The 13,563-nt window shown below is 45.3% G+C and overlaps 1 protein-coding gene across 3 annotated transcripts in view; it reads right to left on the bottom strand.

Annotated features, from left to right (window-relative positions):
• Positions 1–13,563, bottom strand: part of DCUN1D3 (defective in cullin neddylation 1 domain containing 3) — a 35,075-nt gene that overhangs the window by 1,498 nt on the left and 20,014 nt on the right. For 2 of the 3 annotated variants that reach the window (XM_047087715.1, XM_047087716.1), the window contains exon 2: positions 1,598–2,133. In XM_047087715.1, coding sequence (XP_046943671.1) covers positions 1,598–2,028 — 431 coding nt within the window. In that variant the 5' untranslated portion in view covers positions 2,029–2,133. Of the gene's footprint in view, positions 1–1,597; positions 2,134–9,941; positions 10,073–13,563 lie in introns of all 3 variants that reach the window. The other variant, XM_047087714.1, reaches the window with a different exon arrangement.

Here is a 13,563-nt window from a genome sequence, read left to right as displayed (position 1 = left end):
CATCTGTCAAATGGTGAGATTACCACCTAACTTCTAGGGGTTTGGTGAGGACTAAACAAGTTAATACGTGTCAACTGCATCTAACAGTGCCTAGCACATGGTAGACAGCTAATAGTGGCTCATTCATTCACTTACTCATCTTTCCAAAGATGAAACTCAAGGCTCCTGCTCAATGCCCTATTTCCCATTTGGCAGTAGTAATTAAGCTGCAGACTCCCCTCCCAGACAGGAAGTCTTCCTGCTTTCCTTTTGATTCTCCATGGGTTGTTTGTTTTCGGAATATTTTTGGTGACTGCCAAGGGAGATTTTTGGAGTCAAAGATTCTGGATAAACCTAGGTAACTCTGCCACCAGAGGCCAAAGTTCTGTTATTAAAAAATGAAAACTGGGGCGCCTAGGTGGCTCAGTTGGTTAAGCGTCCGACTTCAGCTCAGGTCACAATCTTGCGGTTTGTGAGTTCGAGCCCCATGTTGGGCTCTGTTCTGACAACTCGGAGGCTGGAGCCTGCTTTGGATTCTGTGTCTCCTTCTATCTCTGCCCCTCCCCAACTTGTGCTGTCTCTTTCTATCAAAAATAAAATAAATGTAAAAAAAACCAAAAAAACAAAAAACTGTGGGGGTGCCTGGGTGGCTCAGTCGGTTAAGTGTCCAACTTCGGCTCAGGTCATGATCTCATGGTTCATGGGTTGGAGTCCCATGTCGGGCTCTGTGCTGACAGCTCAGAGCCTGGTGCCTGCTTTGGATTCTGTGTGTGTGTGTGTGTGTGTGTGTGTGTGTGTGTGTGTGCGTGCCCCTCCCCTGCTCATGCACACACTCTCTCTCAAAAATAAACATTAAAAAAAAAAAAACCACGAAAACTCAATATGTATTTTTAATATCTATGTAGCATTTTTAGGTTCCAACAAAGTTTCTCACTGATCATCTTCTCAGAGATTGCTGTATCAGCTAAAGATATAAGGCATCTAAAGTCTGTCGGGGAATCTACCCAGGGGCTGGAAAATGGGGGGTGGAGGTGGGGCGGGGGGGTCTCAAAGTCACTTCTTATTTATAACCCAGTGCTCTGGAAACCACACCTTGAGGTGACCCTGCCCCTCCGTCCCCACAAACAACCTCTACAGGGACGCATGACCATGGAGATGTGCACAACTACTGCTTGGTCACGGGGGCCCGCTGTCCTTTTTGGTGTGCATGCTGGCTAAGGGGCATGTATGCAAAGCTAGAAGGGGCAACTGGCTTCACGCAGTGACAGAGGCAGACACCAAAGGTGCTCCCCAAACTGGCACTCACAGCGCCTGGCACAGGAGAGGTGCATGGTAAGTATCGAGTGAGTGAGGAAGTGAGGGAAACGACAAGTGAAGGAGTGAAAGAAGAGATAAACGTCTGGGGCAGCAGTGGGGCTGGGCAGCAGAGCTCCACGTGGGTTATTCCTCGCTTAACTTTAGGCAAAGCTGAATTGCTTTAGAGAAATCGGTCAGAAAAAGACAGACTTACCCAAAACCCTAAGAAGCCAACCCAGTTCTACCCCAGCTGGGCACTTCTGCCCAGTAGTACATTCTCCCTCCTCTGCTCACCTGGTGACATTAAGTATTTGTGACTAACCTGGTGAATTTGCACATGGTAGCAGCCTGGAACTTCCAAGCCAAGAGCAGCACTCGAAATTCCGTGGGGTCAACACATAAGTCATTGCAAAAGCGCTCCATGCCTTCCTCCAAAATTGCATCCTCCCGCTCGTCCTTGTAACGCCGGAACAGTTCTTCCAACCTCTGCAGGGAAGACTCCTCGGCATTGGACTTGGGCTCCCTCCCAGCATCTCCAGAGGACGTTGGCAGCTGGCAGGGTTCGGTGACAGACTCTGCCTTCTTGGTCCCATTGACAAGGATATCCCCACCTGGCTTGCCACAGGCTGGTGGCTGTTCCTCGCGGTGGCCTGCACCCCGCCTGCTGTGTGACTTGCTGCTGGGGTCACGGTCTCCATTCTTGCTGCCCAGGGTTGATGAGGGATTCTTGCACTTAGTGACGCACTGGCCCATGGTGCTGGTGGCCTGGCCTCTAGAGTGGCCCCCTCTGGATCAGATGCCCTCGCTGCCACTGGCCCATGTGCCTCAACATGCCATCAGCCAGAGGAGCTAGCCAACCTAGAAGAAAATCAGAGAACAGTTACCACTGGATAAGGAGACAGGAGTACAGGGACTGCGCCCTGGGGCCCCATTCTCTTTCATTGAGCCAACCATGAGAGACCCAGAGTTCATCACCACCTCCCCATAAGCTCTGTACCTTCACACTGGAAATGCAGGGCTGGGCACATATGGAGAATCAATAAGGAAAATTCCTAAAATTCTTAAGGTAACATAGGTTACAAAGAGGTTGATTCATGTGCAGAACACATCAGGGAAGACTGCAGTTTTGCCAGAAATATTCCAGAGGAAATCTGTCTTGCCAACTTGCCATCACATAAGAAAGTTGTTTGGTCCTGGATTCAGCCAGAAGGTGCAAATAAAAAGTTCATCTCCTAGTTTCTAATGTCAAAATCCTCAGATTTTCTTTTTAAGTAGGATGAGTAGGGAGAAAGGGTAGCCACATTTAAGAGTTTCATAATGGCCTGAAGATGAGGTAAAGGATTTGTGGAGTCAAGACTACAGTGTCCTAGCCAAATAGCTAAGTAAAATCTGTCTCTGATCTCTTCAAATTCCTCTCTGGGACTCTCTCACGCAGTAAGTGAAATGCCCTTTCTCCACCCTTCCTCTGCCCACCCACAGGAGCCAAACATCAAGCCTGTACTCCATGCCAAGGTTCCTGGTCTTCCAGTTTCTCTCTCTCCCCACTCAGGTCCTCCTCAAGGCTGTATGTAGAGTGCAAGCCAAGTCCACACTAAAATGGAAGGTCCTAGAAGACCTGCAAGCTCAGTCCTCCAAGAGGAGGTCTCCATCTTAAAAGAAGTGCTGATTTACCTCAATATAATCTCTAAATAGTAGGATAATTGCTAGCTAAAAAACAAGAGCGTGCGCTGATACAAACTCCTCATGGTGGTTTATTACTTACGTTATTTAAAAGTGTGTTTTGTGTGTTTTTAAAACATTGTTAGAAATTTCCTGGCCAGGGGTGAGGTGATTTCTCTGCAAACTGTGTCTTAACTAGTCCACAAGAAGATCCAGCCACAACTTAGTATCTGTAAAATACTACCACCTGCCATAGTAATTGCGGCCACCAAAGTTACAATGTTAACAGAACTTCAGACCAGGAGCCAGAAGTAGAGCAGGTAAAGTGGACCAAAATCCATGTCAGTCCCATGCCTGCTCCGCTCCAGGAAGCGTTCATGGACCTTTATGATCCAAATTCAAAGCTCTTAGGAGACAGGCAGTGGGGCAGAAGGGTGCTTTTCATGGAAGGTTGGAGCTTAAACTTTACCTAAAGAACTTTCCTCTCCTCCAAATAGTGCCTAGACACATTTGGGGCTATCTTCATAAGGAATTCTACAGGTAAATTCTGGATGTACAAGTTTAAAATGACCACCAGGATCACTCTTATAGTTATCGGAGACTCAACTGTATCAGGGTGTGTCCTATTCTCCACCCTCAAAGAGAATAAATTGACAGAAAGACATGCCCATACGTGCCCTCAAAAGACTTGCAGTTCCACTTAGGCTTCAAAAAAAACACTGAAAGGCTGAAGGGTTTTGGTGTGGGGAAAGATCCAATTAAGTTTCCTTAAGTCTTTCTGTGCCTTAATAGTACAGCAAATAAGCCATAAGAACAAGCTATTTAAGATTTTAAAAGGCAAGGGGTTAATTCTTGGAAGACCGGCATGCAAGGAAAGCAACTGTTGGAGCCGAATTATCTCAAAACAAGCAGGACTATACCATGTGGAGGGTCTGGTTTCCAGATTGGTGTTTCTAAAGACTACAGTGCTAAAAGAAACAAAAGGCCCAAACTCATACAAACCCCACATGCTCACAGACTGGCAGCTCTAATTCCCAGGCATGCTGACTCACCAGGGTTTGCTGCTCAGCTCCTGCTGCAGAGGGAGGCCCGGGTACCTGGCAGAGTAAGAGGATTTCCTGGCCTCTGTCTGACCCACCTACCCCCGGCCACTCACCCTCATCCCCACCCCCACGGGACAGATGCTTCCTTGTACCAGCTTCCTCCAAATCCTGGCGCCTAGGCCTTCAGGTAAGGACAGAACAGATGGGCCTCCCAAAGAGGCCCTAATCCCATTTACCCAAACGGCCCTCCACATAAGAGCATCTTTGATGACCTGACACAGCAGAACCTGAAGGCTTTTAACATGCCCAGCAGATAAGGAGGGGAAAATCGATGTAAACAGATGATCCATCAGCAAGTGCCAGAAGGTCAGATCTCTTTCTTCCATTCTGGTCCCCTTCTGTGAGATGCCCCCATTCCACAGGAGTGTAGAGGCAACTGATGACCTCAAGCCAGAGCACAGTGTTTTCAGATCTGATGGGAAGTCCAGCCCCGATTATTCAATGGTCCCCCTTCTTTTGTATCTACCTCTTTCCTTGGGAAAACACTTATGCTCTCAGAGCTTTCTCGAGGCTGAGTCTCACAAGCCCTATGTCCCAGGCTGGCAGCACTTCAGATGTTTTAAAGTCATAAGTCTCCCTGGACTTGCTAGCTGTTGGCTAATAGCTAATAATAGCAGCTGTCAATTATTGAACACTTGATAGCATGCCTGGCACTACACTAAGCACTTTATGGACATTAAAACTCGTATATGCTCACCACAACCCCACTGAAAGATGGGGGGACACTGAGGCACAAGGTAAATCATTCAACATCACATAAAGAGGACCTAGTATGTCTGGCTCGAGAAACCTAGCCTTTACCACTAGGCTGGGCGGCTGAGTCCACCTACATGAGAGCACCCAGGGAAAGCCCACCAATGGATGGGTCCTGAGCTCTGAAGTCACCACACTGATCTCAGAAGAGTAAGTTCTACCATCAGCCACTGGAAAGAGAATGACAAACTGTCCCTGCCCAGTGCTCAAGAAGGGTGTCCTACCCACTGCCCTCTCCCAGTGAGCCCTGCCACTGTGATCCAGGCAGTCAAGATTCCTTGGGCTCAGCCTCATAAGAGATGCCCTAAAGCAGTGATGTTTCAGTCCATCGACATGGTTCAAAGCTCCAGGTTTGAAATCAAAGGCCAACTCTGCCAGTTATTATTGCTGATCCTGACTGAAACCTTTATTTCCTCAACCGGCAGAATAGTATCTGCCTCACAGAGCTGTTGTTAAGGATTCAGTCAGGTAATACAGATAAAGAGTACCTGCCACACAGTGCCCCATTCCCAGAAAGAAATGATAGGACAGCTATCAGTCATTATTATTAACAGCAAAGTAATATCTGGTTACCTGATGAAAACCGCAGCTTGTCCCATCAGAACAATGGGTGCCAGGCTGCAGCTTTTCCAGATCCAGCCAGGACGCCTACCCCTGCCTTGAGTCACATGTTTGGGTCTTGCTCAAGAATAGTCTCTTGAGAGGCACATGTGTGGCTCAGTCGGTTAGGTTAAACAGCAACTCCTGATTTCGACTCAGGTCATGATCTCACAGTTCAGGAGTATGAGACCTGCAGTGGGCTCTGTGCTGACAGTGACGAGCCTGCTTGGGATTCTCTCTCTCCCTTCTCTGGCCCTCTCCCGCTCGTGTTCTCTTGCTCTCTCAAAATAAATAAATAAACTTAAAAAAAAAAAATTCTCTTAAACCACAGCACTGACCCTGCTCAAATGTACCACTGCCCAGAAACACCTGGAGGGTTGAGTTCTCCACAGGATAAGACTGCCTTGTGATTGACGCTGAATAAAATCAAGCTAGGTATCTGCTGTGCTCTATGGACACCACGAATCCAATGGTTACCCCCGACCCTAACCTGGGGCAAGCTTCCAGCCAGTTCCAGATTTCTTCCCCTTTCTACTTAGTCCCAGATCTGTAGGTTTAAAAAAGACAGGATTTCTGGCTTACTATTTATTTATACTAATTTAATGGAACTGCCTTTCCAGCTGGTCATCCCAGCCACCTCTGAAGTAGGCAGCCTCAGCACAATCTGGGCACCCTCACAGGCAAATCTGATCAGCAACAAAGCACCACTGTGTATTTAGTAGGATATTATAATAGCTATAAATGTAGCTCTGTGAAATGGTTATCCCCATTTCATAGGAAAAGAAATGGAGGCATACCAAGGTCAAGGAGCTATTCCAGGAAGGGAAAAACAGGAGCAGAGTAACTAAGAGGATGAGCTCTTGGAGCAGACAAACCTGGATGTGAATTACAGTGATGGCACCAACTGTGACTGTCAGCATTAACTTTAAAATGGGGCAGCTGTACCCCAATAGAGTAAATGAGATAATCCATAGATGTTCTGCCCACACAAAGTATTCAGTACATGTTAACCTTTATCGTAACTGCTGCTGTTATTGCAAAGACAGTGACAGAATCAAGCCTCCCTGCTCCTAGAACAGTGCTCTTTTCAGTGGCCAGTGCAGCTCTTGTGGGGGTGGGGGCAGCTCAGGTAAGCAGGACTCCCCAGGTACCCACAGCAGCAACCTGTTCTTGCAGGGATTCTGCTCTCCTGCTTTAGCTAAGAGGCATTAATGAGTTGAACAGAGCCAGGGACGAGGAGGGGCACGGAGAAAGCAAAGGCAGGAAGAAAAATGAAGAAGAAACAAACGCACATACACACACACCCCTGGAAACCTACTTCTAGCACAATTATAATTTTGGGGTTTACCTGAAAGATTGATGCCAGTTATCTCTCAGCTCAGTTTATGCTGGACCACAATCAGCCTCCAGCTTTTCTCCTTCAATCTCGGCTCCAAATGATTCTGTCACCCTCCCTCTCTGCACATCAGCCCTAGTCTCCCCTCCCCCCCTCGCAGTACCAGCCCTGGCTGCTGTTCATGGGGATGGGCTTGGCTGCCTGCCTGGCCCCATGCCTGGAGCTGGCACTGCTGGCCAGGGGCGATCCCAGAGGCTGTGGTCCCTGTGGATGCTCTGGCTCCAAAGAGGGATCAGGAGCTGATCTATCCTGTAGGCAGTTTCGTGAAGCGAGATCAGGTAAGTCCCTGGGTCTTCTCAGGTTTACTATCTACCTGTTATGGAAGATAATGACCATGACGGGCTAAACCACACAAAGACACAGGGTGACTGGAGACAGGAAAAGGAGAGAGGTGTGTGAATTAGTGTTACGGAAAGAAAGGTGGAGGGCTGACTAAGGGGAAGTGATGTGTGTGATGTGCACAGGGCTGCACGCTTCCTATGTATCATCCGCCTTTGACCTCACAGACACCTAGAGCTTGTCAGAGTTTTTACAGATGAGCAAACTGAGGTTTCTTAACTACTAAGCAGGGGAACTAGGAAATAAAACCAGCCTGTCAGACTCCAAAGTTCACCCTGTGGGAAAGTTTCAGAGAAGCGGGTCTTGTTTGGTCTTTAAATGACTGGAAACACCACATGGAAAGGAAAGAGTCAAGAGTCAAAGGGTCAATCTGGTCGGTCCATGTGGAAAGGAGATTTAAAACATTTAGTAATAGTGGTATCTTTTAAATTACACATATGTACTGAGGGGATTCACATTAACTGTCACATTTAACCTACTACAAACCATATGAGGAAGATACTACAATTCTTTTTACAGAGAAGAGAACTCAAGAGTTTAAGGGATTTGGCCTCCAGTCCCCGAGCCAGTCTACAAAGGAAAAGGGATTCAAATCCAGGCAGTCTGATTTCTACACTCTCCATTCTTCATCACTGGCCTCACTACTATTCTCTGCTATGACGTGTCCCAAAGATACACCTTTCTCCCATGGAGATGGGTACATTAGCAACACCTAAGTGTACCAGAGATACAGAGTAAACTCCCAGGAAGCCTTGGTTCTGGTCTGGTATCTCTAAGCAGTGTGGGACATTGAACAAGTCACTTAACCTCTCTGAGTCTGTGTGATCCCAACATTAAAATGAGGAGTTTAGACTAGTCCTTCCAAGTTTAATGTTCTGGGACCACCTTCACTTTTTGGCATGCAAAGAGGCTAACGATCAAAATTTGCAAGACTGCTTAGTAAACAGTTCTCTCTTGCCCAAGCCTATCAGACCCAAGAGAAAATAAGACAAGAAGTCGTAAAAGAGGAGAGAGAAAGCGGGGGCTACTCCAGTCTGAATAAGGGGTGAAAGATTATACTATTTTTGCAGGTCTGCCTCTCTGTAGTCATCTTAGTTTGATCTCTTCAGGGTCAGCAATAGGCCCTGGCATATGGAAAACAGACCAGAGCGAGCTGGCTCATTGCTGCAGCTGGTTGGGTCAGGAAGGCTCACTCAGAGGAATGCTGTGTTGGCTGCTAATGGGGAGCCTGTCACCCAAGGAACAACCTTGTGAAAAGAGAAGCTAAAACACAGGAGGCAAATGCTGGCACCAAAAATCAGTGTCAACAAGGCACTTGCAATCTACTTTGAGACTTCCTGGAGAGAAGGGACCAGTCTGATTTAACCATCCCATTCTGTTCCCATCTAGTGCCTATTCAGAAGCAAGAAACCACTGACAAATGCTGGTATTTCTATATAGTGACAATGAGAAACCCCTTTCCAACTTTCATCAGTCTGTGGAGCCAGCTGGGTGCATGTTTTTATGTCTTACTATATATGCCAGACACCCAAGGGCCAGAGAACATGATTTTCTCAGACAGCTTTTCTCCAACTGCCAGGGGCTAATGCGCTGTACTTGCAGAAACCATCCCCCCCTTGGGAGTATCAAAGGAAGCCCACAAGAGCCTCTTGATCCCACCTGGCAGCTACAGATGCTGAATGACCTGAGAAAAAGATAGGAAATGGGTGGTGGCCATTTGTAAACTACTTCCTAGAAAGTAAACTTGCAAAAATAACAAGGAGGTTAAGAGTGAAGGAGTACTTTAAATGCAGAGTCGCCTGCTGTCACTTGGAACTTGGGCCTTACAAGATCACCTTTGGAGATTAGGTCTTACCCAGAGCTACTTGGGAGGGAAAGCTGTTCCCTCTGCCAAAGCAAACGAGACCCGTCTGCTGCTATTTTCATGCTTTTAAAAGACTTTTTGTCCTAAAATGTACTACAGCAGCAAGCTAAGACAGCACTTCCAGTTAGGGTTGGATAGGAACACATGACTTTCTACATCAACAAATCTCAAAAGCGCAAATGAAAAGAAAAGGGCTTAAAGAAGGCGTTGGTGGGGGGGGGGGGGGCTTAAAAAAAAAATAAACCAACTGGTTATATTTCTATAAAATAATCTTAGGTCACATGACTAAGACCAGCCAGCTTTCCACAGAGTAATTTTCTTTTTAAAGTGTTCTTACTGTTCCTTACCTTGCATACTTCAAATATACTAGAGTAAGAATATATATCCAACTAAGGCCAGAGGACTGAGGCCAGTATGGGCTGGCTAGAACAAATACCACTTGCCAAACGCAACCAAGCCAACACACGCATGTACTATAAAGTTTCCAAATACCAAATAATGAAGCATTTTTGGTCTCTGAGCTCCAGTAATGAGCTACATGTTTAATAATCCCATATGACTCAAAATAACCAAAAAAGGGCCATATCATTTTACTGACCCACACTTGGAATCTTTTTGCTGTCACTATTGATCAGGACAGACTACCCACTTATGTGCAAAGCGGGCATCATTAAGGGACACCAGATTTCTAGGTTGACTACTCTGTTTCTGTACAAACTTTTTCAATTTCCTTCCTGGTTTAAGACCTGAGGGCTGTCTTGGATCTGTGCTCTGTGGCACTGTAGTAAAAATGGCATGCCTGCTTGCACTCTTCATCTCTGGCTCTACGCTGCTTGTTTTCTTTCTTAGGACACAGCAGCCTCATTAGGCCCTGCTGAAGGTAAACCAGTGATTAGGCACTAATTCCCGGCTTCCAGTTAGCATATGGATACCAGCCACCCTAGAGGCTTACCTGATTGTGGTTGATTAGTCCTCAAACACCCAATTACCACATCACCTGTGCACTTTTCAGTCTCCTTCTGAGGAATTCAGTAGTCACAAATTGAAAATTAGTTAACTAGAGATCAGCTTTGTTTTTTGCCCCTAAGTAAAAGAAAGGCAAGAAAGGAAACTGAAATGAGTCAAAAGATGAGGAAGCAACCCAATATAAAGATGATAAATGACTGCATCCAAACGTCTAAAGGGGCACCAGAAGTACCACAAATGTATAGATGTGGTTTCTACAGCCACATTTCCTCTAAGAATGCCTCAGGTTCATCATGTGGTAACTAATCAATCTCTTAAATGTCTGCTAATTCTTTAAAAAAAAAATCCAAATCCATTAAGGCCACATTTATCAGTTTTTTCCTAGAGGCCCATGATGGAAGCTGACTGCTAATGCACAGCAGACGGGAAGAAGCAGGAGAGAAGAGCTGTATAATAAAAGAATATCTGTTTTCAACCACATCAGTAAACTGGTCAGAGAAGTGAGGCCACTAAGGCTTTCTTTCCTGCTGCCAAATTCAAAAATATTACATAGTTAGTCTGTAAAGTTTAGAAAATAGAAGCATAAAGATAAAAAAAAAAAAAAAAAAGAAGTCCCCTAGTATCCCACTACTTACAATTAATATCTGAGTATGTCTTTTCAGTCTTTTATATGAGCACATATGGATGGCACAAGTAAAATACATACATGTCCATATTATGCACATGGACTTTCAAACAAATGTGGGGTCATACCGTACATTCTATTTTGTAATCGTTTCCGTTGAACATTTTTTCATATAAATCTTGTGCTCTCATCCAACGCTTTTAAAGAGCAGCAATTCAATGGTAGTACTGGTATCACCACTAACACACTAGTTACGTTATGTAACCCAGAGACTATTTATAGCCTACTATTCATTCTGTCAAAAATTCGGTGCTGTACTGCAGAGGGTGTGCAAAAAAAAGGTTGAGAGGGGCACCTGGGTGGCCCAGTCAGATAAGCGTCTGACTTCGGCTCAGGTCATGATCTCACAGTTCATGGGTTTGAGTCCCATGTCAGGCTCTGTACTGACAATTCAGAGCCTGGAGCCTGCTTCATTTTCTGTGTTTCCCTCTCTCTCTGCCCCTCCCCACTTGTGCTCTGTCTCTCTCTCTCTCTCTCAAAAATAAATAAACATTAAAATTTTTTTAAAAAAAGATTGAGATTCTCTGTTGAAACATATTTAATATTCAGATAAGTCTTCCCCTGAATGGAGGTACCATAATAGGCTGATTTATGTCTCATTGTTGGACATTTAGCTTGCTTCCAATACTTCACTATTATAAATAATACTGTGATAATAAACAGAACAGGCAGTTAAAACTCAGCACATTTATAATTATTTCCTGAGAATAAATTCCTGTAAGTGGAACCAACAGATCAAAGGATTTGCAAACACACACACACATATACAATTCCAATCTGAATTCCAAAGAATATCAACTTGTATAATGGCAATGTACTGGGAGTGTATTTCTCCCAACATTATCTTGTGATATTTGTCAACTAATTCAACCTCTTTTGAAAAATCCTTACCAAAAGCACATTAAGACATTATATTGAAGGGGAAATATCAAACCACCAAAGGAGAATGGAAACAGGTAAAGAAAGATCACTTGCTTCACTGTAAATCACATCAAAAAGGCTGACAAATCCAAGGATTCTGGCTTCAAGGATTTCAAGACAGTGTTGTTAAATGATGCGGAGTGGGGGACAGAAAAAGATTACTCGTAAGGACACCTTTTAATTCTATCTAAATTGACACCCACTTGTCTGCTTCCCCAGTACCTAGGCTCTGCATCAGGTGATTACCTAGTTTTCACTAGAAGAGCCTTCTCTTGAACTCTTGGCCACATAGTTCAGGGGCTAAGAGTTCACCCAAGAGTTGGGTGGGGTTCATAATGGACTATGTGACTCAGGCCCACCAGAGCCTCACATGCCCTTGGCTTCAACTGACTGGGTTAGGGTTATGCAAGAGACCTAAGCAGACAGTGAATCTTAGCACTGCAAGTATGGGAAGTTGGAGCTGCTGTAGTCATCTTGAAAGAGCCACCAGAGAAAATAATAATGCCTATCAAAGAGTCACTGTGAAGATTAAATGGTCCCTTCTTATCAAATGGGTCTCAACTTAAATGTATATAAGACTCAAGAATAAAATCACTGCCAAGAGACAAGGATAAAATGAGTTTTCAAGGCATTATCTGTACCCAGAATCCAACTGTACTACCTAAAGTCAGATCAAAGCCTGAACTCCAGTTATGTGAGCCAATAAATTCTTTTGCATAAACCGGGTATCAGGTTTACTGTCACAACAGAAAGAGTCCCTACCAACACACTGCTACGTCACTCCAAAGAAAGAAGGTCTGATGCCTAGGCTCTCTGATTCATCATCCAGAACCAATTTACTAGGCCACAATTTCAACCCAATACATCAAAGGAATCCATTAGCTGAACACCAGGACCAATAATCCCAAACTCAAGCAAACTGTAAAATTCTATTACAAGTGGGTGGGCCACTAGGATGCCATTTAAAAGTTGATGTTACTAATGAGCAAAAGAACCTTTCCAACTACAATTTTTTTTTTAATTTTTTTTTTTCAACGTTTATTTATTTTTGGGACAGAGAGAGACAGAGCATGAACGGGGGAGGGGCAGAGAGAGAGGGAGACACAGAATCGGAAACAGGCTCCAGGTTCCGAGCCATCAGCCCAGAGCCTGACGCGGGGCTCGAACTCCCGGACCGCGAGATCGTGACCTGGCTGAAGTCGGACGCTTAACCGACTGCGCCACCCAGGCGCCCCTCCAACTACAATTTTTATCACCTTTGGCCTCCTTCAAGCAGACAGTCCACAGAGCACTTAACAGCTGCTTTATTCTGTTGTGTACACTTTCTGTCATCTTCATGCTCCCAAGGAGGAACCTCCTCCCAGCACTCAGACACCACGTGAAAAGCTGTAAAGCAAGAGCTCCTGGAAGTCTTCCTCTGTATAGTAACAACATGATCAATCTTCCAGCTGAAATAGGTATCTCATCTAAACCACATCCTATGAAACTGAAAGACCAGATCTGACCAGAATTTGACTGCCCTCTTGGTTTCAGTTACTATTGCTGAAACCATTTCTCTTTGGTTTCAAGCACTGAAGAGCCTATTTAGAAAGTATTCTGGTGTTTTGACATCGAGCCCCATGTTGGGCTTCATGCTAGACTGGAGCCTGTTGAAGATTCTCTCTCCAGGGGCACCTGGGTGGCTCATTCAGTTAAGCGTCCAACTCCTGATTTCAGCTCAGGTCTTGATCTCACAGTTAGTGAGTTTGAGCCCCACATGGGGCTCTGCACTGATAGTATGGAGCCTGCTTGGGATTCTCTTAATGGATAAAATAAACTTAAAAAAAAAAAAAAAAAAAGATTCAGGGTGCCTGGGTAGCTCAGTCAGTTGGCATCTGACTTCAGCTCAGGTCATGATCTCACAATTCTTGAGTTCAAGCCCCATGTCGGGCTCTGTGCTAACAGCTCAGGGCCTGGAGCCTGCTTCGGATTCTGTGTCCCCCTCTCTCTCTGCCCCTCTGCC

This window comes from Lynx rufus, unplaced genomic scaffold (assembly GCF_022079265.1).
Source record: "Lynx rufus isolate CCGP_SWC_20201006 ecotype Redwood Valley unplaced genomic scaffold, mLynRuf1.p SCAF_23, whole genome shotgun sequence".
In the NCBI taxonomy this organism is placed as follows: Eukaryota; Metazoa; Chordata; class Mammalia; order Carnivora; family Felidae; genus Lynx; species Lynx rufus.
The sequence above is the reverse complement of the archived record's forward strand: the minus strand, read 5'-3'. Positions and strand labels throughout refer to the sequence as shown.